At 37.1% G+C, this 23,110-nt stretch overlaps 2 protein-coding genes, 1 long non-coding RNA gene and 1 other non-coding gene across 9 annotated transcripts; 1 reads left to right on the top strand and 3 right to left on the bottom strand.

Moving 5' to 3' along the window:
- The first annotated feature begins 467 nt into the window (after positions 1-467).
- Positions 468-541, top strand: TRNAN-GUU. The gene has a single exon. It is a non-coding gene; the product is annotated as a tRNA-Asn (tRNA).
- A 977-nt stretch (positions 542-1,518) lies between these two features.
- LOC110886695 (110 kDa U5 small nuclear ribonucleoprotein component CLO) lies at positions 1,519-9,658 on the bottom strand. 2 transcript variants are annotated; one of them, XM_022134535.2, is made up of 10 exons: positions 9,528-9,658; positions 8,400-9,144; positions 5,162-5,230; positions 3,886-5,079; positions 3,701-3,799; positions 3,166-3,324; positions 2,992-3,077; positions 2,709-2,907; positions 1,901-2,218; positions 1,519-1,814 (listed from the first exon to the last, which is right to left on the bottom strand). In XM_022134535.2, the coding sequence occupies exons 2-10, from the start codon at positions 9,141-9,143 to the stop codon at positions 1,716-1,718; spliced, it is 2,967 nt and encodes a 988-aa protein (XP_021990227.1). In that variant the 5' UTR covers position 9,144; positions 9,528-9,658; the 3' UTR covers positions 1,519-1,715. The 2 variants fall into 2 exon arrangements, with proteins under 2 accessions (XP_021990227.1, XP_021990228.1); XM_022134536.2 differs by having other exon boundaries at positions 8,400-9,161; positions 9,528-9,634.
- Positions 9,659-10,694: 1,036 nt separating this feature from the next.
- On the bottom strand, positions 10,695-14,029 carry LOC110886694. Of its 4 annotated transcripts, none has more exons than XR_002562920.2 (6): positions 13,389-14,029; positions 12,925-12,994; positions 12,332-12,487; positions 11,920-12,244; positions 11,608-11,693; positions 10,695-11,331 (listed from the first exon to the last, which is right to left on the bottom strand). It is a non-coding gene; the product is annotated as an uncharacterized LOC110886694 (long non-coding RNA). The 4 variants fall into 4 exon arrangements; XR_002562921.2 differs by having other exon boundaries at positions 12,925-13,523; positions 13,919-14,022; XR_002562919.2 differs by having other exon boundaries at positions 12,925-14,026.
- A 5,447-nt stretch (positions 14,030-19,476) lies between these two features.
- Positions 19,477-23,035, bottom strand: LOC110886693. 2 transcript variants are annotated; one of them, XM_035978812.1, is made up of 6 exons: positions 22,746-23,035; positions 21,561-21,680; positions 21,394-21,464; positions 20,331-20,417; positions 19,779-20,227; positions 19,477-19,615 (listed from the first exon to the last, which is right to left on the bottom strand). In XM_035978812.1, exons 2-5 carry the CDS (start codon positions 21,667-21,669, stop codon positions 19,919-19,921), a joined length of 576 nt encoding a protein of 191 aa, XP_035834705.1. In that variant the 5' UTR covers positions 21,670-21,680; positions 22,746-23,035; the 3' UTR covers positions 19,477-19,615; positions 19,779-19,918. The 2 variants fall into 2 exon arrangements, with proteins under 2 accessions (XP_035834705.1, XP_035834706.1); XM_035978813.1 differs by having other exon boundaries at positions 21,561-21,676; positions 22,746-22,954.
- Between the last annotated feature and the right edge of the window lie 75 nt (positions 23,036-23,110).

Raw genomic sequence — 23,110 nt, forward strand, 5'->3', positions numbered from 1 at the left:
GTGTGGGTTTTAGGAGATAATTAGAGAGGATTAAACGTAGACACATGTCTTAACATCACAAAAATCAACCTCCTTTCTCTCCCTTAACCACGAGTTCCTCAACCTAACGAACTCTTAATCCCATTACTCATATACATCCTAAACAGGAACCAGATCAAGTTGACTATCACGTCTACTTCGATGGCTACATTAGTTTCTGGATTATCCACTCGCTTGAATGTTGTAATAGATATAATATTTACATGTTTTCTATTATGTAATTATTAACAAACCATCCTATAACTTTATTTATATTGATTTTGATTAGCAAGTCTTTCATCGTTTGAATCACATTCATTGATACCGACAAACAAGAATATAAATTTTCATATAGAAATTTGCTAAGAGTATTTCTATCTTCATAAAAAATCCTACTTATTTCTATAGGTACGAGTAACAATAAATATTAAAATCATAACAAACAAAAAGCTGGAATAGCTCAGTTGGTTAGAGCGTGTGGCTGTTAACCACAAGGTCGGAGGTTCAAGCCCTCCTTCTAGCGTCTTTCTCTTAGTTTTTTATTCATAGCAGAACCGGCACTAAATGTGGTGGTAGAGTTACGAGTGTTTCTGCATCGTGATGGTCAACACTTTTTTCTTTTACCTTCTATTCACAAACTTGAAAACAATATTTTTTTTTTTTTTTGAACAGCCAACGAATCCTCCAAATGGGCTACTGGCGAAATTCACCACATCGGGATACACTCGCCTCCGAACCGGGGAAAACCCTCACCTAGGGCCGAAGCTCGTGAACACTCGCCCGAAGGCATGACAGTGCGGTGAGGTAAAACTCGCTCAGTTCAAGGATCGAACTAGTGATCTCCACCTATTCGCCTAGTCTCCCATCATCATTAGGTGCCGCAGAAAATAATGGGGAGGGCAGGAATCGAACTTGAGTCCCTTAGAACACCAAGACTCTCCCTTACCACTCCAGCACCACCTCATTGGCGAAATTGAAAAATAATACAAGGGCGGAGATGCGGTTTGCTATGGTGGTTGGTGATCATCGTTCATAGGTGGCGTAAATATATCATGAATTTACTCTAGATCCTTAAACAATCCAGAATACACAAAGATTGTGTGTTTAAAATTACTTGATACAAAAACCTAATGATACTGAAGAAGCTTCAGAACATATGAAAACTACTTCAAAAAATGGCTTTGGATTGCAAAATCTAGCATTTCAACACCCTGCAATTCCACTGAACCAAAGCCACTTTCCCTCTTACTATCCCTTTAATCTCAGTTCTAGCGACTCAAACCAATAACAAACCAGCAGACTATAAGTGGGCGCAGGGCTGCAACAACCAAGTGTGTACCATCTATGAATGCGCTAACTAAGCTAACGCTCTAGAATTCCTTTAAAACCGCTGTGGTAATAATAAGTGCATATGGCCGGGCCCTTTTCAAGTAACCCAAAAAGGAACATTAACAAAATGCTGCTAAACATTGTTTTACATAACCGTTTTATGTATGGCAGTTGATACTTGATACTTAAACTAAAATTAATTAAATCTTTCAAGCAACCTTGTTTTACATAGTCCATCAAACAGTATCAGTTTCTTCGACGTAGCAAAGAAAGTGCTTAGAAATACAAGTCTAAACTCTTTTGGTATCAAAGCTAAAAACAAATCGCCAAAACTCCATTAAACCGCTACAAATCATTCATCGCGGTGTCTAAATCATCTGCTGGTGTAGATCAGCTTCCTGCTGAGCAAGCTCCACCACCATAGCCTCGTCGAAAAACTTGTTGATGCTCACATCCTCGCTCATACCCTACCAAAAAACACAAACACCATTTCATTCAACACATCAATTCCACTACAAACTACTACAACAAAACAAAAGGTATACTGTTATACCTTCCTACGCCTCGTTTTCACCATGAATTCACGTGCAAGATACTGAATCGGAGCAGGCTCAAGTGGACGTAACACAATGCTCTTATCCAATGGGTCACCAGGAACAATAGCCCAATGATCGAAAGTCGATACCGCAAATGCTTGCCCCTGTGTGTGGTACCGTAAGTCCGTCTCAAAACCGAACGACTCGATTACAGGAACAAACGCCTTGACGATGTATGCAGGGGTCCCCGGTTGAGGAACGTCGGCAGTTATATGCCCACGTCTTCGAGATAACACCGTGTATATAGCGGAAACACAATCGATAGGTGTTTGTATCTGAAATATATATATATACGCACGCATGATATGTTAGTTCATACAGGAGAGACCCGAGTTATATTAACAAATATGCTCGTTGTCGTAAATGCCGAACTTAATCAAAAATTAGGATGAACCTGGAAAACATCAATATTATCTATACTATATATATGCTATTTTGTCACATCAACCAACTTTGGCTCCTCAATTTTGACATTAACAACTTTAGCCCCCCAACTTTAATAATGACATGTTTAGCCTCTTCACTTTGATAATGACATGTTTAGCCCCTTAACTAAAACAGCTTTAACCCCTCAACTTTAATAATAAACTTTAGCCCCTTAACTTTAGTAATGATATGTTGTGTAGCCCCTTAACTTTAATAATGACGTGTTTAGCTCCTTAACTAAAACATCAAACAACTTTAACTCTCGCGATTTGCTTATTTTTATCAACGTTTCGACCCACTAGTTAGTTATTAATCTAGTATAAGTTTCGGAGTTATTACCTCCACATAATATACCGGCTCCATAAGGCGTGGTGTTGCCATAAGAAAAGCCGAGTAGGCCACACGTCGAGCGGTTGGAATGATTTGACCGGTTCCGCGATGTAGCGGCTCTGGTGCAATTTTCGCATCAACTATTTTGAACTTCACGTTACGAATCGGCTCGTCACACAGCGGACCCTCACGTGCACCCCATTGGAACCTGTGAAAAGCTTATATTACTACCGATTCACATTAAAGAACATAAAATTAAATAAAGTATAGTTCTAACAGAGAAACAACTTACCCTTGAACAATTGAATCCTTCACGGAATTCAACAAACTTTTGTCGACTTCACTCGAGAGTGTGTCATCCAATAAGATATTAGGTCCCTGCATAATGATAGAACATATATGTTAGAACTTATAACAATAAACGAGAAAAAACTAATATAATAAAAGTATATAAAATTTATAATACCTGCTTGTCGGGTCCAAACGCCCATATAGATCTAGCAGCAAGCAGATCCCAATCGTATCTATTTTGAAAAAAGTCCCCTAGCTTCTTTCGGGGCCAGTCAACGCTTACAACACCATTCTCGATATCTTCTGCAAGTCCTCTCTCCAGTGGTTCAGCAATCTTACCAATAAAATAACGTAAGACATAAATTCCAAAAGCCGTAAAAGAAATTAAAAAAAGAGTAGATTACACAAATTGCCCTTTATTTATATACTAGATTACACAAATTGCCCTTTATTTATATACTAGATTGCAAATCAGTTACACAACTTGTCCTACATCGCAGAATTGTCCTTTATTTACACAAATTTTACCTTAAAGTTAACTGAAAAGTTAACATCAGTTAGCTTAAAAGACAAAGAGCATGCAAAATTTAATTATGAAGAACATTTTGTGTGCTTTTTGAAGACAAAGAACAAAGAGTACAATCTGGCATATAAATAAAGGACAATTTGTGTAATTTATTCTTAAAAAACCTAGGTGTGTCAGCACATACCATAGTAATTTTATTTTTCTTGTTAGGCGTTTCAGCAAAGCACTTCATTGACGAAGACTCCACCACCGTTTCACAAAACGAGACAACTGGGTCCGCCACCTGTTTGATACATAAAATTGCATTTAAATATATAAGCAAGTCATGAGCAGAAATATATCAAAGAAAATGATTACGGATTATGGTACCTTGACTTCGACTTCTGAATATAGTTCTCTGAGATCCTTCATTATAGAATCAAGATACAATTCTCCGGTACCTAAAATAGTATGTTCTCCGGACTCTTCGACTTTCGTAATCGCTAAAGGATAACTCTTACTAATCTTCCTAAGACCCTCGACCATTTTCGGTAACTCGCTAGGATTTAACGGTTCAGTTGCGGTTTTCACCACAGGAAGAGTGTTAAACTGAAGAGGCCTGAATATGTACACATCATCATCATATTCAGAATCACAAAGTGTTGCGGTTTTCATAATGGAAGCATCAACACCTTCGATAAGAACCCACGAGCCAGGTGGCGCCTTATTGATAGGGATCCTGTAACGCGCTTGATAAACCCATAGTTTTGTTACTTCTTTTACCGTCATATCTTCTTCGTCATCAGGTGAATAACCCTCTCCGAGAACACGCACAGTCTGACCGGTATGGATTTCTCCGCTATACACCCTTCCAAACGCATCGAAAACCGAACAATCCGATTTCGGATACAGTTTCGTAATATTGACCATAAGCGGCCCCGACGGGTCACAATTCGACATGGAAGTGTAGATTGTTGAACTTCTCGGCCCGGTGTAAATATGGTCAACTTTTTTAGACGCAGCCTCTTTCGCAGACGGGATATGGTGAACCAACATGTCGGTGAACCCGGTGGCTGACCCGAAAACCGAGCTGCACGCTAATCTAAGCAAAGGTCTCACATTCAACTTGTACGCCGCATTGCTTAACGTAACCCCAAGTTCCGCTAACGTTGTCTCGACACTCTTTTTATGTTCTCCGATAACTTGGCTGTAGATCTTGTAAAGCGGTTCGAGAATGAACTGTACGAACGACCTTTCGGCGCCACTTGCGGGTTGTTTCTTTTTGAAGGTTCTAGTAGCAGGGTCGTAATAGTAATCTCCCCAAAGTCGAGATGCGAACTTGTTGGCATCGAAAGGGATTCCGTGAAGCTTAACGTATAGTTTTGCAAATGATTGTAAAGTGAAGCACCATCCTGCACTACCGCTAGCGAAACAAAGGTTTCCGGCAGCTGGATCAATGACTTGGACATCGCCAGCTGTCGAAGAGACTGCGGTAATGTGGTTGTTGATGACTTCGATCGTATGTCGCAACTTATGATAAGCGTCTTTTGGCGGTAGTTTAAGCTCAGTTATTAATCTGTCAACCTACAAATAATATATGTATTCAAACATTAAATAATGATTATCACGACTTCAAATAGCGATAATGAGATATTAAGAAGAATACCTTGTTAATCACAACCACTATCGGTAAACGCTCCTGGATTGCATGCCGAATTGCTCTTTCGGTGTTCACCTGTTCATGAGTTGATGTCAAATAATATCTTTATAAAACTAGGTAAAAATTATATATTTATATATATAGAAGAAGGTTGACGTACATTACGGCTTAACGTACATCACGTACGACAGGTAATTACGCACGTTCATTTTAAAATCACGCACGTTATAACTCAAAAAACCAAAATCACGCATGTTGAAACACAATAATCACGCATATTGAAAACATTAATCACGCATGTTATATAACAAATCACGCACGTTGTCGTACATGAAGTACGTTAAGCCGTAATGTACGATATACTTTTTCTATATATATATATTGCAAGATCAAATAAACAAATGTAGCAAACTAGCATAAGCAGGGGTGTTTTTTAACCGAAACCCGAAAACCGACCCGAATAAAAACCAACCCGAACCCAATTATAGTGTTACCTGATAACCCGAACCCGAACAAGATGGAACCCGGAACCCTTATGTAGTATTCGGTTGGTAATCGGATTAAAAAGTGTTAATCGGGTTGACTCGATTAACCTGAATTACATAATAACTATAGAAGTCTAAATTTCCTCCCATATGTTTTGTTTCTTTTTTTGAACATGGTGTTTTGTTTCGTTATTTCGGTAGTTGTTTGAGCGACTAAAAAGATTCGGTTCGGTTGATAGATATGACGGTTTCTTTTTAGCTTATGCGATTAATTGATACGATTTGGTTTTGTGCTTATTGTATTTTACGTTTATTTAGTTAATATATATGTTTAATGCATGAGTTTAAACGCAATATCATATTGAGAATGTCTTTATTTGACAGATTCATAGTTGTTAATGGCGAATAGCGACAAATAGCGATAAGGTACCTATATGCTACATAGCGAATAGCGATAAATAGCGGGCGGCTATTTTATAAATAGCGATACACTAGAATTTTTTTTAAATTTATATGTAAATTATATCAAAATACCCTGGTATATATACGCTATTTTACATGTATACTTAACAAAAACCTAAAATCCAGCTATTTTATAGCTATATTTAATTTTATTTATATTAAAAAAACAAAAAAAAATCGCTATTATCGCTATCTATCGCTACAACCCTAATAGCGAGCCTAGACCTATACGCAATGTAGCGCGCTATAGCGATCACTACGCTCGCTCTTGACAACTATGGTAGCCAACTATGTTAGTTTGTTACCAAACTAAAAAACACAATTCTAAGCATCAAGCAATAACTATTACAAGCAAAACTTCAAACAACGTTAAGCTTGATCCATTAAGTTAGGTTGTGTAATCAGTCTACAGGGAATGCCATCAAGGGAGTGGAAATAACATTCTCCAGACTCCACATTTGTGAAATCATTGATGAACGGAATCTTAATTAAGCAAACAGTTTCTACATTATTGTTAAAATATTAGAAATGTTTTACTTATTAAAATTAACCACCTTTTTATAAACAGACAAACATATACCTAGTAAATTCCCACATATTTTTACTCATGTTCATTGGGAAATATCTTCCGGGATAGAGGAAAGGTTTGACTTCATCCGTCCCTCCACAAATATACTATAAACAACAAAGGTTCTAGCATGTCATGCATTAGTCCAACCAACTACCTAGCTATTATTAGAACAAAAAAGATAAATCGGAGCTCAAATGCACAGAAGCGCAATCTATATATCGTTAGAAAAAAGCGTTGGGTGTTACTACGGCTGTAACAGAAAAAGATGGAGCAGAAAACACAGAAGAACAGCAGCGGCTGCTGTTCCAGTTGCGGAGAAAAGGGCTGTCGGCTGCAGCGATGGCTGCTGATGTGGCAGCGGCTGACGATTGTTGGCGGCTTGGTTTTAAAACACGCGCATAATGCATGATGCGAACGATGCGCTGATGAGATCGTATCAGGTGATGCGATGCGCTGCGATTACATGATACGAGGCTGATGCACTCTAAATCGCGTAATGCGCTCCTGATTCGCTCGCATGATGCGCCCTGGGGCGCGCTTTTTTCTGAAATCGACCAATATTGAGTAAAATTGTACAAGGAGCTTGTAGAATGTGCTTAACAAGCTTGTACAATGAGCTGATGAAGTTGTTAAATGAGTTCCTACATAGATTACTTGTACCTTTTGCATAGACTACTTGTACACTTAAGAGTTCAAGGCTTACTTTGGTTATATTGAACTTCTTTCATGGTAACAGAGCTATTTTGTTGTATTTATTTATTTTAATCTCTAAACTTTTATTGTTTAAAGTTAACAAGTTAAAATAATATCTATATATATTTTTTTAAATAACAAACGCCTCGCATACGTGATGCGCGCGCATCATGCATTGCCCATCGGCTTTTGGGATCAAAACGCATCGGAGCGCATCGCGCATTTTAAAACCAAGGTTGGCGGTTGTTGACAGAACTAGGTGCTAGGATTGGGTATCACGGATGAAACAAAACACAGCAGCATCGGGGTGCTGTCTGTTGCGGCTCTGTGATGTTTCCACTGAAATACAGTCACACGCAACCACAAACACGATGCACAACAAACAGAAAAATAGAGAACACCAAATTTTACGTGGTTTGGTCTATTGCACTGCCTAATAAAAAGTCAAAGCCTATTGCACTTATATTTAAGCCACATTTATGGGGTGTTTGGATGTGTGTTATCAAAGTTGTTAATGGCGAATAGCGACAAGTAGCGGACGGCTATTTTATAAATAGCGATACACTAGGAAAAAAATTTAAAAATTGTATATGTATATATTATATAAAAATACCCTGGTATATGTACTATTTTACACGTATATTTAACAAAAACCTAAAATCCAGCTATTTTATAGCTATATTTAATTGCTATTTATATTTAAAAAAAATAAAAATAAGGTGTCGCTATCCATCGCTGCAACCCTAATAGCGACACTATACCTATACGCTACATAGCGCGCTATAGCGATCGCTACGATCGCTATTGACAACTATGGACAGATTGTGCTTTTTACTTGATAATAATCATGTTAAGTTAAATTGTAAAGCACGCACTGCAACTTGTATTTAAAAATCCGCATACCGATTAACCCAACCCAAATAAACCCGAAACCGATTAACCCGAATCCTATTTGGGTTTCATATAACCAAAAATCCAAATAACCCAAAACCCGATTAAAAACCCAAAGAACACCCCTATGCATAAGACTTACCATGACTCCTTCAGCGGCATCAACAATCAATACAGCACCATCAGCAAGCCTAAGAGCAGCCGTCATCTCATCGGAAAAATTAACATGCCCCGGTGTATCCATAATATTACACATATACGACTTCGAATTGCTATCTTCAAGAACAAGCGACATAGGAACCGCTTTAATCGAAATTCTTCTCTCCTGCTCATCTACTCGCGTATCCGTGTACCTCATATGCTTCTCACTGTTCTGATCAAAAGTCGAAATATGATGCGTTTGCTCCACCAACATATCCATAAACACCGTCTTCCCATGCTGAAGATGCCCAACCAACGCAACATTCCGAACCAAAGTCGGGTTCGAAGAAAGCCCCAACAGAAACTGCGTCGAAACGTAAGTCGACGAATCCTTAACCCCGACTTCAAACTTAATATCCCGAACAGGCTTAATAATCGGCAGCTCAAGCGGCTGCTCATCTTCATCCATAACCAGCGTCTCCACTTCCTCACCGTAAACCTCTTCCGCAGTAGGATAATACTTCTTATCCTCCGCAAGAACAATCTGATTCTCCATATCGACATCTTCACCGTTCATTAACCACCCATTGGGCCCCGCAACTGCATTCTCCTCATCAGAACCAGCCCGGTCGGCCTCGATCTTTTCCGGAAGATCCTCGTCTTCCTCCTCTCTATCGCTCTCTTGATCCGACTCGATTTCGGGCCCAATGTAGTTCCCAAACTCATCATATAAACTATCATCCATCCTGAAACCACCAAAACACTAATGTTTCAAACTTTCAGCTCAAGCTAACAACAAATCGCTAAATTTTCACTTCAAACTAAAATTATGTTGAATAACTATGCATCTGTTATGAGACTTTATGAGATCTAAACTTAAAATTTGACCTAATTCGTCGAAGTTAAAGGAAAATTAAAAATAATCGATGAAATAGTTACAGTAAACTAATGTTTACACTACGTTTAACAACGTGAAATTAAACAGTAGCAGAAATTATAAGAAGAAATAGTGTAAGAATGATTATAGGGTTAATTAGGTTAAAATTATTAGGTTTTCTTTGAGGATTTACAGGAAGAAAGAAGATAGAATTGGGGATGATTATGAAGAATAATGAAGAAGAAACATAACCTGAATCGTTGCCGGAGAGACTGACGGTGTGAGGGTTTCGTTTCAGAGAGAAGGGTTTAAGGTGTGAGGTTTCAGATTCGTAGCCTCTTTCAGTGTAATTTTGGGCGGTTTATAGCCCCTTCTAGTAACTACACTTTTAAACCCTAAAATTTAATTATTTTTCATTGTTATTTCATGATTAATTAAGCTCACGAGTACGCTCGAGCTTGATAAGCGAAGCTCGAGTACGGACTCGTTTAGTAAACAAGCTTGTTTTTAGGATTGAGTTTGGGCTCGTTTCAGTTTGGCTGGTTTCGGGTTTTTTTTTTTTCGAGTTGAGCTCGAGTAACTCAGCTCGTTTGCACCCATAGTGCGGAGTTACATTGAAATAGCTTAGGGTAGAGGGGCACTCCTATCATTTGCCCTAGCTAGGGTTGTTCACGAGTTGAACTGAACAAACATTTGCTCGTGTTTGGCTCGTTTACAACCGAGCGAGAAATCGAACAGCCATTTTCTAAATGTTTACCAAGCGAGCGATTTAGTGAGCCCTAACCCTAGCCCCCTTCAATCTTGGATTGGCACGTCATTTTTACCCTAACGCTATAAAATCAGTGGCATCAATCAACTTGATTATTTATTATTTACAAGCCATTTACCTGCGCGATGCAGTGGTAGTGGCGATTTACAATAGGATACTCATTTACCGTTAGTTTATCAGTCGTCTCGTGATATATTTTATAGTACTTAAGTTAGTTTTCTTATTCGTGATATGTTGGCACTCGTTTTTCTGTTAGCCGGATTTTAGTTAACTTTGGCTAGTTCGCACCAATACCAAAAAAATGATACACTACGATTGCATTACGGTTGTAGTATTTGTTGTAGCATTATTGCGGTAGACATATCTAAAATGATTTGGACAAGTCAAAGTTCGTTGATATCTGGAATTTTTTTTAAAAAAAAATACTTTCAAAGTCAAAGTTTGCCTCTTTCTTTGAAAAGCTAGAAACTATGCATGAGTTAAGTGATTGATAACAAATCAATAAGAACATGAAACAAAAACCAGTCTTTAAGCCATTCCAAAGCCCAAACCTAACATCTTCCTAGCCAATAGCCATGGCATTAGCGGTTCCAGAATTGTCTATAAGTGGGTCATTTCCAACAAGCCCGTTTAATGTTCCGTGTACAAAGTAATCACCAACATAGTCTTAACTCGTTGATAGGAACACAATAAATATCATAGTAACTCGATTACAATACTTTTTAAGCATCATAAACCTAATAAAATCTAGTATCAAGACCCCTGTTATTGTAACAACACCAACTATAACTAATTTAAAAAATAAAACAATAAAATTAGAAACTTATGTTCCGCCTACGCCTACATTTGCGATAGTCTCAGAAGATATAGTAGCAAACGGAAGCTCGAAACAGCAACTAAAGCCCCAAAATTGGCGGTAAAACGAGAAGCTCTTACGCCGCCACTACTGACGCCGATTGTTAACACTTCGAAGTCATAGCTGCGTGGCGGCTTGGCGCTGTTAGTCAACTCGGTTCTAATAGCGAAGAGACGATACCCCATTGCGCCAGTATCATCTTTCTGGAACAAACCAGTTTTTTTTTTTTGCCAGATTTTGACCCCAAATGGTCAACAAAGTTGTATCTTTGAAACTTGACCCCATCTTTTTTCTTTCCAACATGTGACTTATGAGTCGAGATCCAAACTTGACCCGTAATGTACTAACCTGGACGGTGTTTTGATATGTACCCATCAGGAAAATTTTAACGTCAATCCTCGAGGTCAGGCTTCTTCGTCTGATATCATCATCTGTTAGAGCAAATATTAAAAACTGATTATATATAGCTAAAAATCACAATAATCATCATTAACCAGATAGAAAAAAAGATAGCTTTTAAAACAATTTTGTGAATCTGATTATCTGACCCACACTGCAGGTCACTTTTGACCCATTCAACCCACTTAAGAAGTTATAATTATGAAAAAAAAAAAAAAAAACAGCTCACTTCTGACCGAAACCTAATGTGAACCGCAACTAAACTTGCATGACCCGCCCCTTTTTTTATGCCTAGAGATAGAAATTACCTGATAAACACGAAAAGCGAAACAAACACCCTAAAGCACCAAAAACACTATGTTCGGTTTTTTATTGGGTCCATACAATGCTGCACCTAAAAGGACAAAAGAGCATAGATTATACCCACAAATCAGTTCATCAAGAACACAAATCTTTACAGATATCCTCCGGAGAAGAAGGATCGTCCTCAAATTTTTAAACAGTTCAAACAGAACATATGAAAGAAACTAAAGGGTTTATGTTATCACCATAATAAATAATTGAAGACTTTTAGTAAGATCAAACACAGCACAATATCAGGATCTAGGGTAGAACCATACTTGCATGAGGTTTCCGCTGTTACTGGAGCTCAACACCACTGCCAATCACCGCTCTTCCTTTATCATGAAACCCTATCCTCGGTCGCGTAGATCAGGGCTTCGACTTTGGCTTCTGCTTGGGCTTTGGCTCGTTGGCGGCAATCTCGCTCTTTCGGGACCCGGGCTTGGACTCCTTGAGCCATTATAGGGTGGAGGAGACCTGTCCTTAACAGGACTTTGACTACGACTCCTGGACCCACCGTGGTAAGGTGGAGAACCCTCTCTCGCTGGCGAGGGTGAATATGACCTATCTCAACTGTACCTTTTTCCGCGAGGTGAAATAGACCTAAACAATTCATAAATATGGATAACAAATAAATCATATGTTTTTTTTAGAGCCACAAGGACTGATAGAAGAGAATTGAACGCCTACCTCAAGTGATGCTTTCTCTTGGGAGCAGGCGAGTACTCACGGCTGCGGGAACGCGATCTGCCATGTCGAGGAGGCGGAGAGCGCAAGTAGCAACAAGGTGAACGAGGGTAGCGACGTGGTCGTGATCGTCTGCGGTCATTATATCTGCCACCACCTCTGCAACAACATTAAGCGTGTCAATTTTTTAGTGAATTAGCATATATTAATGGCTTTCTACCAATATATACAAAAATTCATGAATGCATAAACCTATGCAGTTAATATCGTCGGTGATATATCGGTTATCGATCCCCATGTAAAATATCGGTGTCAAATATCGATCAGAATATTGGTACTGATATTATCGGTGATATTGACCGATATAAGATATTTAACTTATATAACCGATATATCACCAATATCAGTACCTATCTTTTTAGTTCTACCATTTGTCTTTCTTCTTATTGCTGCTATTAGTGTTTTAAGTCTTAATAGTTAATTATTAGTGTTTAATGCTAGTGTTTTATGTCTTAATCAGTTCATACTTGCTATCGTTAGTGTTAAATTGCTATATATGTAAATTCTGCATAATATTAAAATTACCGAGATCTCACCAAGATAACTTATATCTCAAATATCTGTCAAATCGGTCCTTCGCCGATATCCGATATTTTACCACATTAACTGCAGACAAACAAACAAAAATAAAAGCAATTTCGACCAACTTACGAATAGGTCAGTCTGGTCAAAAGGTTGAGAATTCTACCAAAGTTCAATTCTAATTAAGTACTTAATTATAGTAATAACAGTTACAAAAATCAAAACCATATAGCACTCATTAACTATTTATATAAAATGAAAAATATGTTAACCTGTCAAACCAACCTGACCCGTTACCAAAAAAAAAACTTACTTCAACCTGAAACCCTTTTGACCCATTATCTAAATTTCGCCAAATCAATAACTTACCTCCGCCCTCTCATTCTCATATCAGTTGGTTTCTTTCGATTTTCCTCGGCAAAAACAACTGACGATATAACTAAAATTATAGAAATTAAGGCTACAACCACCAGCTTACCCGCTATAATAATCCCTTGGCAAGTAATTGTCCTTTAAAGGACCAAAGTGTCCAAACGGCCTCCGAAGATCCTCAGGCATGCATTAAAAGACACATCGAAATATCATTAACAATTGCAACCCACTTACAGCAACGCTAAAAAAGGCAAACCCAGATTCGATGTTAAAAATTAAGAAGTTCAAATATTCCATGCAGAGATCGGCATAGTACTAACATCCACATGCATAGAAACACCACAAAAAATCATAAAAGGTGAGAAACCTAATTGAACAAAAACTAAGATGGTCGACAGATGAAGGTGAGAAACACACAACACCACCATCGCTGCCATGAGAGACCACCGAAATCGGAACTTGCCTGCGACATCTATCAATGGATCTCGGATTTCTATTAATTAACCACTTTTACCAAACATTTCACTACAAGTGGAAATAATAGTACAGGAAACACAAGAATCAAACAATAATCACAACAAATGAGTCTACAAAATAAGGGGAAGTTACTGTAAAATCAAAAGCTCAAGAAATTACCTAACCATTGTAGACCATAAAAAACCGAACAATCAAAAAGCAACACCACCACAACCACCAGATTTAACATGAAACTCGGATGTTATTTTTCCTAAATGATCTATAGTGTAAAAAAGCAAAATTTGTTATACTATTGAAAATAAACCACATGTAATTTGAAAAACTTACTCACAATCGAGTAATAAGGGGGTGTTTGGCCTACTTTTTATTTTTTGGCTTATGCTTATATTTTAAACTAGCTTATAGCTTATTTTTTATCATTTGATAAGCTCTTTTTAATGTGTTTGAATTAACTTATAGCTTATTTATATCATTTACCCTTACACAAAGAAGGTTTCTTCAAATAAGCTAAAAAACAATCATCACATAAGCTTATTCAAATTAGCTTATATAAGCTAATAAGCATAAGCTTAAAAAGCTAAACCAAACATCAAATTAAGCTTATTTTGTAAAAAAAGCTAAAAAAAGCTATAAGCTTTGTTAAAAAAGCTAGGCCAAACACCCCCTAAAAACCGTGTGCTTGATCCTTCAGTTGAGACGGTTTCTTTCACTACATCTAAGCCTATATCGGAACCCTAGTCGCCGCATGTTGTTGATGTCGGGCCACCCATGTTCATCGAGTCTCCACACAAGAAGCAGCTTGTCTGTCTGAGAAGATAACATAAACCCTAGCCGCCAATTGGGTTCTCTCTCTAAGGGCATGTTTGGCTAAGCTTTTTGAAAAGTGTTTGTTTACTTATTGGCTTTTTGAAAAGTCAGTATGAATATGAAGTGACTTCTTGGAAAAGTCACTTTTCCCACTCACATACACTCTCATTGCCAAACACCATTTTAGAGCTTGTGACTTTTCAAAAAGCCAATAAGTTAATAAGTTGTTACAAAAAGCTTAGCCAAACATGCCCTAACTCTTCTTTTTTCTCTAGTTCTCTCTTGCAAATGAGAAGGATAATGAGAGTTTTGGGATGAAAAGCGCTGATTTGAATTTTGAAAGGTTTTCAAATGAAAAGAAAGAATGATGTATGGGGAAGTGGGGATGAGCGGGAAGTGAAAAAATTGGAATAACATTTGGCCGACCAAAATTGGTGTACTACCCTTTGAAGTTGAAGTTGAGTGCACAAAGAGTTGTAAAATATGCTTTAATAGCTTGTAAATGTTAAAAAGGTGGCAAATGACCATTTCTGCCCTTCGGATATGCATTATATATAGTATATAGATATTTTTTTATGTTGGTAGCGGTAATTTGACCGTTCAATGGTCAAAAAAACTCACCCATACGTGGCTTCTCTACTCAACAACCATACCCACCTGCCTTACCCAAGGGTGTGACGGTGGTGTACCCTAAACAGGTATCAACCCTCGCATGCATACCTGAGGTGCGCCCTCCTCTACCCTAACCAAGCCAACGACGCTAACAAAATTGGGCTTAATCCCTCGAAGTGTTTTAGAAAATAATGATTTGTATATCTATATTTTGTGAAGAGATCAACCAATCTTCGTCAAAGCTAGTAAGGGGGTGTTAGTGCCCACAATCAAAATGATCTAATACTTCTAATATTAAAAAATATCCAAAATATAAGAAATTGCAAATCTACTTGAAAGAAAAGTCAAAACAAGTAAGAAAGTGATGATAATATGAATCATTCAAGGCAACCGTGGGATAGTAACTAAGTGCTACATATGAACATTTTTGCCTTCTAGTCAACAAGCTAAAGAGAAACACAATTGTAAAGACCCATGAATAAGTGAATGTGAAGTTTTTGAAGAGTCTTCCGAGTGAATGGAGGATATTATCAATGACTCTTAACACAATGCACGACTTAGAAGAAATGTCCTCGCGCCAACATTTTGGTGTACTTCATGCACATATATGAGATATCTTTGAACATTCAACGAACAACGTTGCAGTGGCTTTTATCCGTTGGTGATCTGTCAAAAATATACACTTCGTTAACATCCTTCAGGACCATCACCACCTAACGACCCTCACCCTACTTAGCTAGATAGTTTGTTATTGTATAACTAAATAATCTAAGTGTAATGAGAGATTGTTTATTTACAGTGTTGATTTTATACTATTTGTAATTTGTTACTTCAATTTACAAGAAACACTAATGGATAACCCGTCACTAATACGCTGATTTTGCTTTTGTCGATAGTCCCTCCTAAAGCATTCATGTGTGACTCCTCGGTGATATTAGCCATGTAAACTGCTAGCAAGTTTCTTTGGCAATGTGTCGATGATAGCATCGGTTGGTCATGATGTCTTGGTAACTCATTAGTAAATTCTAAACCCACGTCATTTTTTTCAAACGAAACCTTCTTTCACTCTTTCACTGAGGAGATGCGACGGTTGTATATATCATTGGAAGCTTTCTTTATTGTAGTGTTCATGAACAACTCGACTCATTTACATCCTTAGTCTAGAATTTCTGAACTTGTTTTAAATGATTAATCATGGTTAACAACTTTATAAATTATTATTCTTTAATATCGGTTTGTTTTGTTTGATTTTGTATATTTTTTTAATTTAAATGTTTACACTTATTTTCTTTATAAATGTTCAATAAGTAGAATAAAACAGATGGATTTGAAACAAAACACACCTCACAAAAGATAAAGGATTGTGAAGAAGAAATGTAAATCTTTGAAAAAAAATTTAAACCATGTTTTTACTGACCTCTATCCCAAAAAAAATCGAAAAAAAATAAATTTTATCTAACATGCTTTAACATTAGATCATGTTTTTTCACCAGACAGTTCATTTCAAATCACACAATCAATTGATATCCAAAACATATATATAACCTTGAAAAGCCCGATCGTATAGAAACCCATTGTTGGATCATCGGTTTGGTTTGTTGACCCGATCATAAACAAAAAAGTTCATTGTTGGATCACCAACCATATGAAACTAGTTTAGATCACATGTTTCACAAACATAATCATAACAATAATAACTTCATTAATAAAGCATGAATACACACACGTACACAATTAGTTAATACATGTTACAACACATCATATATCATAAGATCTTACATAACACCACAATTATTGATACCAAAAGTAACAAAAGAAAATTACAACATATGTGATCAAATCATATAGATAAAAGACTTATACAACACATATGGTGTTACTTGCTAGATCTCATAATTAGTGGTGGTGTTTATCATGTGGTGCTGGGTGGTGGACCACGGGAGGTGGAGGGGTGTGAACCACCGGTGGAGACGGGTGGTGAACGACGGGTGGTGGTGGTGTGTGGTGGGCTGGTGGTGGGGTGTTGTGGTGGCTTGATGGTGGTGTTGGTTTAGTCATTTTTCTTTTGTGATATCTTGAACTTTGTGGTTGTGGCTTGTTGGAGAAATGTTTGAATATATAAGGGTTGTCCTTAATCATTAAGTTATTTCAATTTTTCAACGTTTAATGGGTTAGGTGGCACATCTACCAATCATAAAGAGGACAAATAATTGAATGAGGACAAATGATTGAATAAATACTTATTTTCTATATTTATTTGGTTTATTAAAATAAAATGTAATAAAACTTTGGAGTTAATTGCCCGGATGGTCCTTGTGGTTTCACGTTTAGTCCTCACCTTTTGAAAATAGCAGGTATACTCCCTATGGTTTGTTATTTTGTTACTTGGATAGTCCCTGAGTAGATGTCAGTTAGTTTGGAAATTGCATGTATGCTCCCTATGGTTTGTCATTTTGTTACTCGTATAGTCCCAGAGTAAATGTTGGGGGACTATCCGAGTAACAAAATGACAAACCACAGGGAGCATACCTGCTATTTTCAAAAGGTGGGTACTAAACGTGAAACCACAGGGACCATCCTGGCAATTAACTCTAAAACTTTGTATCCAATATATTTATTTGGTTTATTATGCAATAAAAATAACTTTTTTACTATAGATATACATAGCATTTTTATTGAAGTAATGTTTTCAATCAAATAAGCTACGATAAACACAATATAGCCTTACTTTATTATATACTTTTATTTTTTTGGTAAATTGGAAATAAATAATCCCACCAAACTTAATTTGGCCGATAATAATCTCAAATCAGTTATTGGCCGATAATAATCCGAACTAGTCATTTTTTTGTAAAATAGTCCGCCGTTAAAATAGCTTAACGGAATTAAGTTTTTTTCTGAATTACAAACCAATGTTTTAGGACTTTTGATCAGAACGAGGATACGAGTCGATTGATGTAAAACTTACCTCGAAATTGTGCTCGAAATGGCTTGATTTTCGTTAATTGGAAGTTTAAACACCCGAATTGAAGCACTGTTTTCGTGGGTTGGGGCAGTATTTCGAGGTAAGTTTTACATCAATCGACTCGTATCCTCGTTCTGATCAAAAGCCCTAAAACATTGGTTTGTAATTTGGAAAAAAAACTGAACTCCGTTAAACTATTTTAACGACGGACTATTTTACAAAAAAAAAAAAAAAAAAAAAAATTGACCAGTTCGGATTATTATCAGCCAATAACTGACTTACGATTATTATCGGCCAAATTGAGTTAGGCGGGATTATTTATTTCCAATTTGCCTTATTTTTTTGTGTATCATATATTCATAATTCATGTGTATGTGTGACACAATTAGTTGTGATAAATATATGAACTTTTTTCCTTCTTGGAACTCATCTACCCGGCATAACCTATGATTTATGTAATCTTTTTGTTTGTTGGGTATTGACGGAATCTTATGACACAGCTATCTTGTATCAAGAAAGAAGGAGGTGAACCGACCGTTTATATTTTTTAGTTTTATTTATTTTATTTTAGTATAATTTTTTTTGCACATAAAGAATTCACTTCATTCTGTGAATTTAATACTACCTAAGTATGTACATCGCGGATTAAGCTATTTACAACCATAGATTACCCATGGCATTATAGCCTAGTGGTATCTTGGTGGTGTGATAAGGCTTATGACCATTAGGTCATGGGTTCGATTCCTACAAAGGGGGTTTTTCCCAGATTTATTGGGTTTCCTCCTGAATTGGTGTATAGGCATTATTGCCTAGTGGAGATGGATATGATCGGGTGGTTCTGCTGGTGACACGATGATACTCTAGTGGTCCGTCAGTGATCCAAATTTGCCGTTCAAAAAAAAAAAAAAACAACCATAGATTAAGTTCTACAATGGTGTGGGGTGATTCGGCTTCAACATGTGCAACGCTACGAATAAAATCCGATTCGACCTTCAGTGGCGGAACTAGCCCGAGTTCAGAGGTATTTTTACACAACGGAAATGGAGTTAAGGGGTATTTTTACACTACGGAGACGGTGTTGAGGGGTAGCCCGTGCTACCCCTATTTGTACTATAAGTCCGCCACTGTCGACCTTACAATCAACTAATGTGCATTATACTAGGACAACTCTCCTCTATCAATAGATTATGAAATCTGTGTCCTTGGTATTCTAACACTCGCGAACCAATACAACCGTTGCCACTTCATTCCCCTCATCTACATGACCCGTTTAGTGGCTTCCGCCAGTCAATGTAAACAACTGAAATCACGATCAAATGTAGACCTTAATCAATGATTGTAAATAGGTTTGCGAATATTTTCGAAAAAAAAAAACTGTAACCAAGTGTTCAGGTTTGTGTCGAGATTAACCCATGAACACAACCCATTTAGCATCCTTGAGTGTATACTCTTTCAGAAATATCATCAAACACCTTGTACAGTGGCGGATCTAGAAAATCTTCGTAGCGGTAACGTTTTATAAAAAACAGTAACAAAATCGAAAAAACGTCAAATTTTTCCAAAATTTACACTACCGCCGAAGCATCAAGCGGTAGCGGAGGCTACCCCTTCCCCTAAGGTAGGTCCGCCCCTGACCTTGTATGCAACAAAACACATGAACAAAGATTATAAACATATAATTGCTCACTCTAAAAAATACTACATTTCCATTTGACCCTCATTTCCAAACTTGTGAAGCTTATAGATTCCTATAAACTATCCATACATCCTATATTCTAATGTCCTTTCCGACGACTGCTTTTCTTTCCATGGTTCTTTTTGCCACCTTTCTTGCCGCCTTTACCCAACCCATAACCACCACCAAACCCGTCGCTGCTAGAACCACCACCACCAAATCCATAACTTCTTGAGCCACCACGGTCACTAGCAGACGCATTAGATTTCAACAAATCTTTAACATCGAGTACACCATTTCTAAAACGCCCAGCACTTGACATCAGTGTTCTGTCCTCGGGTTTACGTGAGACTGACGTCCGTTTGCTACGGTTTCCACGCTTCCCTCCAACAAGTCCAAGTAAGATATTCTGTTATTTAAAAAAAAACAATGTTGACAATATCAGTTATGCTGTATATAAAGGTTTTAATCTATTAAAAAACTGATGAGTGTTGCATAAGAAACTAAATAACCTCTTGTAACATCTTTTGATCCCTTTCTTTCTGATTTTTCATTGCTACTCGCGCTACGCTTAAAGGCAGCCTTTGCTTCTTGGGAGGCTATGACATTAGAATAATCAAAAAAATTAAATATATTTCATTGCATAATTTGGTTTCCATTTAAAAAAAAAAAAAAAAAAAAAAAACACGCACACACACACTCTCGTTAAGTCAAGGGTGTAAACAAGCTCAGCTGTTTCAAGCTCTAAATCCAACACTCGAGCTCGGCTCACTTTTTATTAATGAGAAATTGAATTTTGATAATAATCTCACTTAAAGGTGGTTGGTCAATATTGGACCCACTTTTGAATATTGCCACTGGCAGTCCTATCTTTTAAATAATTTTTTTTCTCACTACACCTCTGTTAAAAAACTTAACGGAGTTAAGTTTTTTTCCGAATTTCGAACTGACGTTCCGTTAAGTTTTTTTTTCCGAATTTCGAACTGACGTTTTAGGGCTTTTAATCAGAACGAGGATACGAAATCGATTGATGTAAGACTTACCTTGAAACAATGCTCCAAACGGCTTGATTTTTTTTAATTGGAAGTTTAAACACCTTAATTGAGGCACAGTTTCCGTCGTTTGGAGCACCATTTCGAGGTAAATTTTACATAAATCGACTGGTATCCTCGTTCTGATAAAAAAGCCCTAAAACATCAGTTTGAAATTCGGAAAAAAACTTAACAACGTTAAGTTATTTTAACCGGGGTGCAATGAGAAAAAAAAAATGTTTAAAAGGTGGGATTGCTAGTGGCAATATTCACAAGTGGGTCCAATATTGGCCGACCACCTCTATGTGGGATTATTAAAATCCAATTTCCCTTTATTAATTAACCATTTTCTTAGAATACATATATAACTATATATTATGTAATCACTTTTAAACGAAGTTCGGGCTCATCTATTAAACAAGCTTATTTTTACGCTCGGTCTCGTTTAAGCTCGATTCGATATAAGGTTTGAGTGAGCCTATCTCGACTAGCTAACAAGCGGCTCCGCTCATTACCCCCCTACTTGCTTATATAGAAATCTCACCTTCCCACCAAGAGAAACTACTTTCTTTTTTTCCAAAGCCTTTTTCTGCCTCCATGTCATATGAGAGGGGCCTAGATATACATATACAAATAAAATCAAATGATAATAATCAATAAACATAACTTTTAGCAAAGATATCATCAGACACAAAGAAATGAAATTGTTACCCATATACTCGATATCTTTCGATATCGATTTCAGTTCCATCCTGGTGGATTTCATATCCATGTATGTTGAAGTTTCTTCCTTATTGTTTCCTTGCTTTCTCTTATCCATTTTTAATCTGACTGACAATTAGAGGTGAGCATAGGCATGTGTTTGTCAATAAAAGTATACTTAACAGTTAAAAGATAACAAGTAAAAACACAAACAAATTGTATAAAAAGGTGAATTACTGATCAAGACTCTGATAAATGGTACATGCTATGAAGATTTATCGTGTTTATATAAAATGGATCAAATATAATCATAGTTACTATAACCTTGGTTTTAAAAACGTGCGTCGCACCAAGGGTATGGGCTTATTAAAACCTCCGTTGTCAAGGCTCACCCAGACGTGCGCCTAAGCCCACTTTTCAGGCCAAATTCCAGCGAAATTCCAGTCAAAAATCGCTTGAACAGGTTTAAACAATGTTTTAAAATCCGGTTTTTAATCATACCGGATTACGCACAAAAATGGTTTCACCGGTTGAACCGGGTTGTATCGGACGGTTCAACCGGGTTTACTAGTTAACTGTATAATTCCATAAATTACAACATCAACTCAAAAAATAATCCAAAATTGGATGTAGATGTAAATCTCGAACAAATGATGGAGTGATGGAAGTCAGGAACAAGTCACGAATGATGGATTGATGTAAATTTTGATCGAAGGAGATAAAATATTAAAAGTCGTTAGGTTAAAGTTGAGAGTAAACATTAAGATGGGCCGATAAAAAGTAAAATCCTAACCCAAAAACAGACCTGAGCCGGCACCGGTAAAACCGTTCAAACCGGTATACCGGATTTTACCGGCGGTAGCCGTTTCTCCTACTTACCGGGGTGTTTCGGACCGGATTTAAATCCGAAAACGGAAATACCGGTATAACTGGCCGGTTTTTAAAACATTGGGTTTAAACATGTTTGAAACAATTATAAGAACACTAAATGGAAACAACCAAAAACAACTTAAACTAGCCTAAAAAAAGCCGCCTAAAACATGTCTAAAATCCCTAAAAACTGTATTTTTATGCTAAACGACTCGCTAAGATTAAAAATCCAAATTAGCCAAGATTCGGTATTCAAAAATCATAAAAACCCAATTATTTCAAACGTTATATGTATGTGACGTATGAGATTCAAAAAGAAGATACCGTGCTCGTAATTGGTTGATTCGATTTTCTGGTGGCTATGGACGAGTGCTCGGCGGGCCGGCGGCGGTGCGGCTTCATAAATCAGGTAGATTTCATGGGGGTATAAACACAGAGATGAGCGGGTCAGGGGTACCGGGTTGACGGGTCGGTTCAGGTTAGCGGGCTATTGGGCCTTTCACAATCCATTGAGTTCGATCATTACCTCCATAATTTCAATGGTAAAAATAGTTAACTTCTGTTTTGTTTCATGTGAGAAATGAAAAGGATTTTTTTTAACTTTTTTTTCTCATTTTATTAATTACGTATTTTAGTTTCAAAACAAATTAAAAACTTGTAATTTTACACAAGTTGAGTAATTCTCTAAT

The sequence above is a fragment of the Helianthus annuus genome, chromosome 10 (genome assembly GCF_002127325.2).
Source record: "Helianthus annuus cultivar XRQ/B chromosome 10, HanXRQr2.0-SUNRISE, whole genome shotgun sequence".
NCBI lineage: Eukaryota > Viridiplantae > Streptophyta > Magnoliopsida > Asterales > Asteraceae > Helianthus > Helianthus annuus.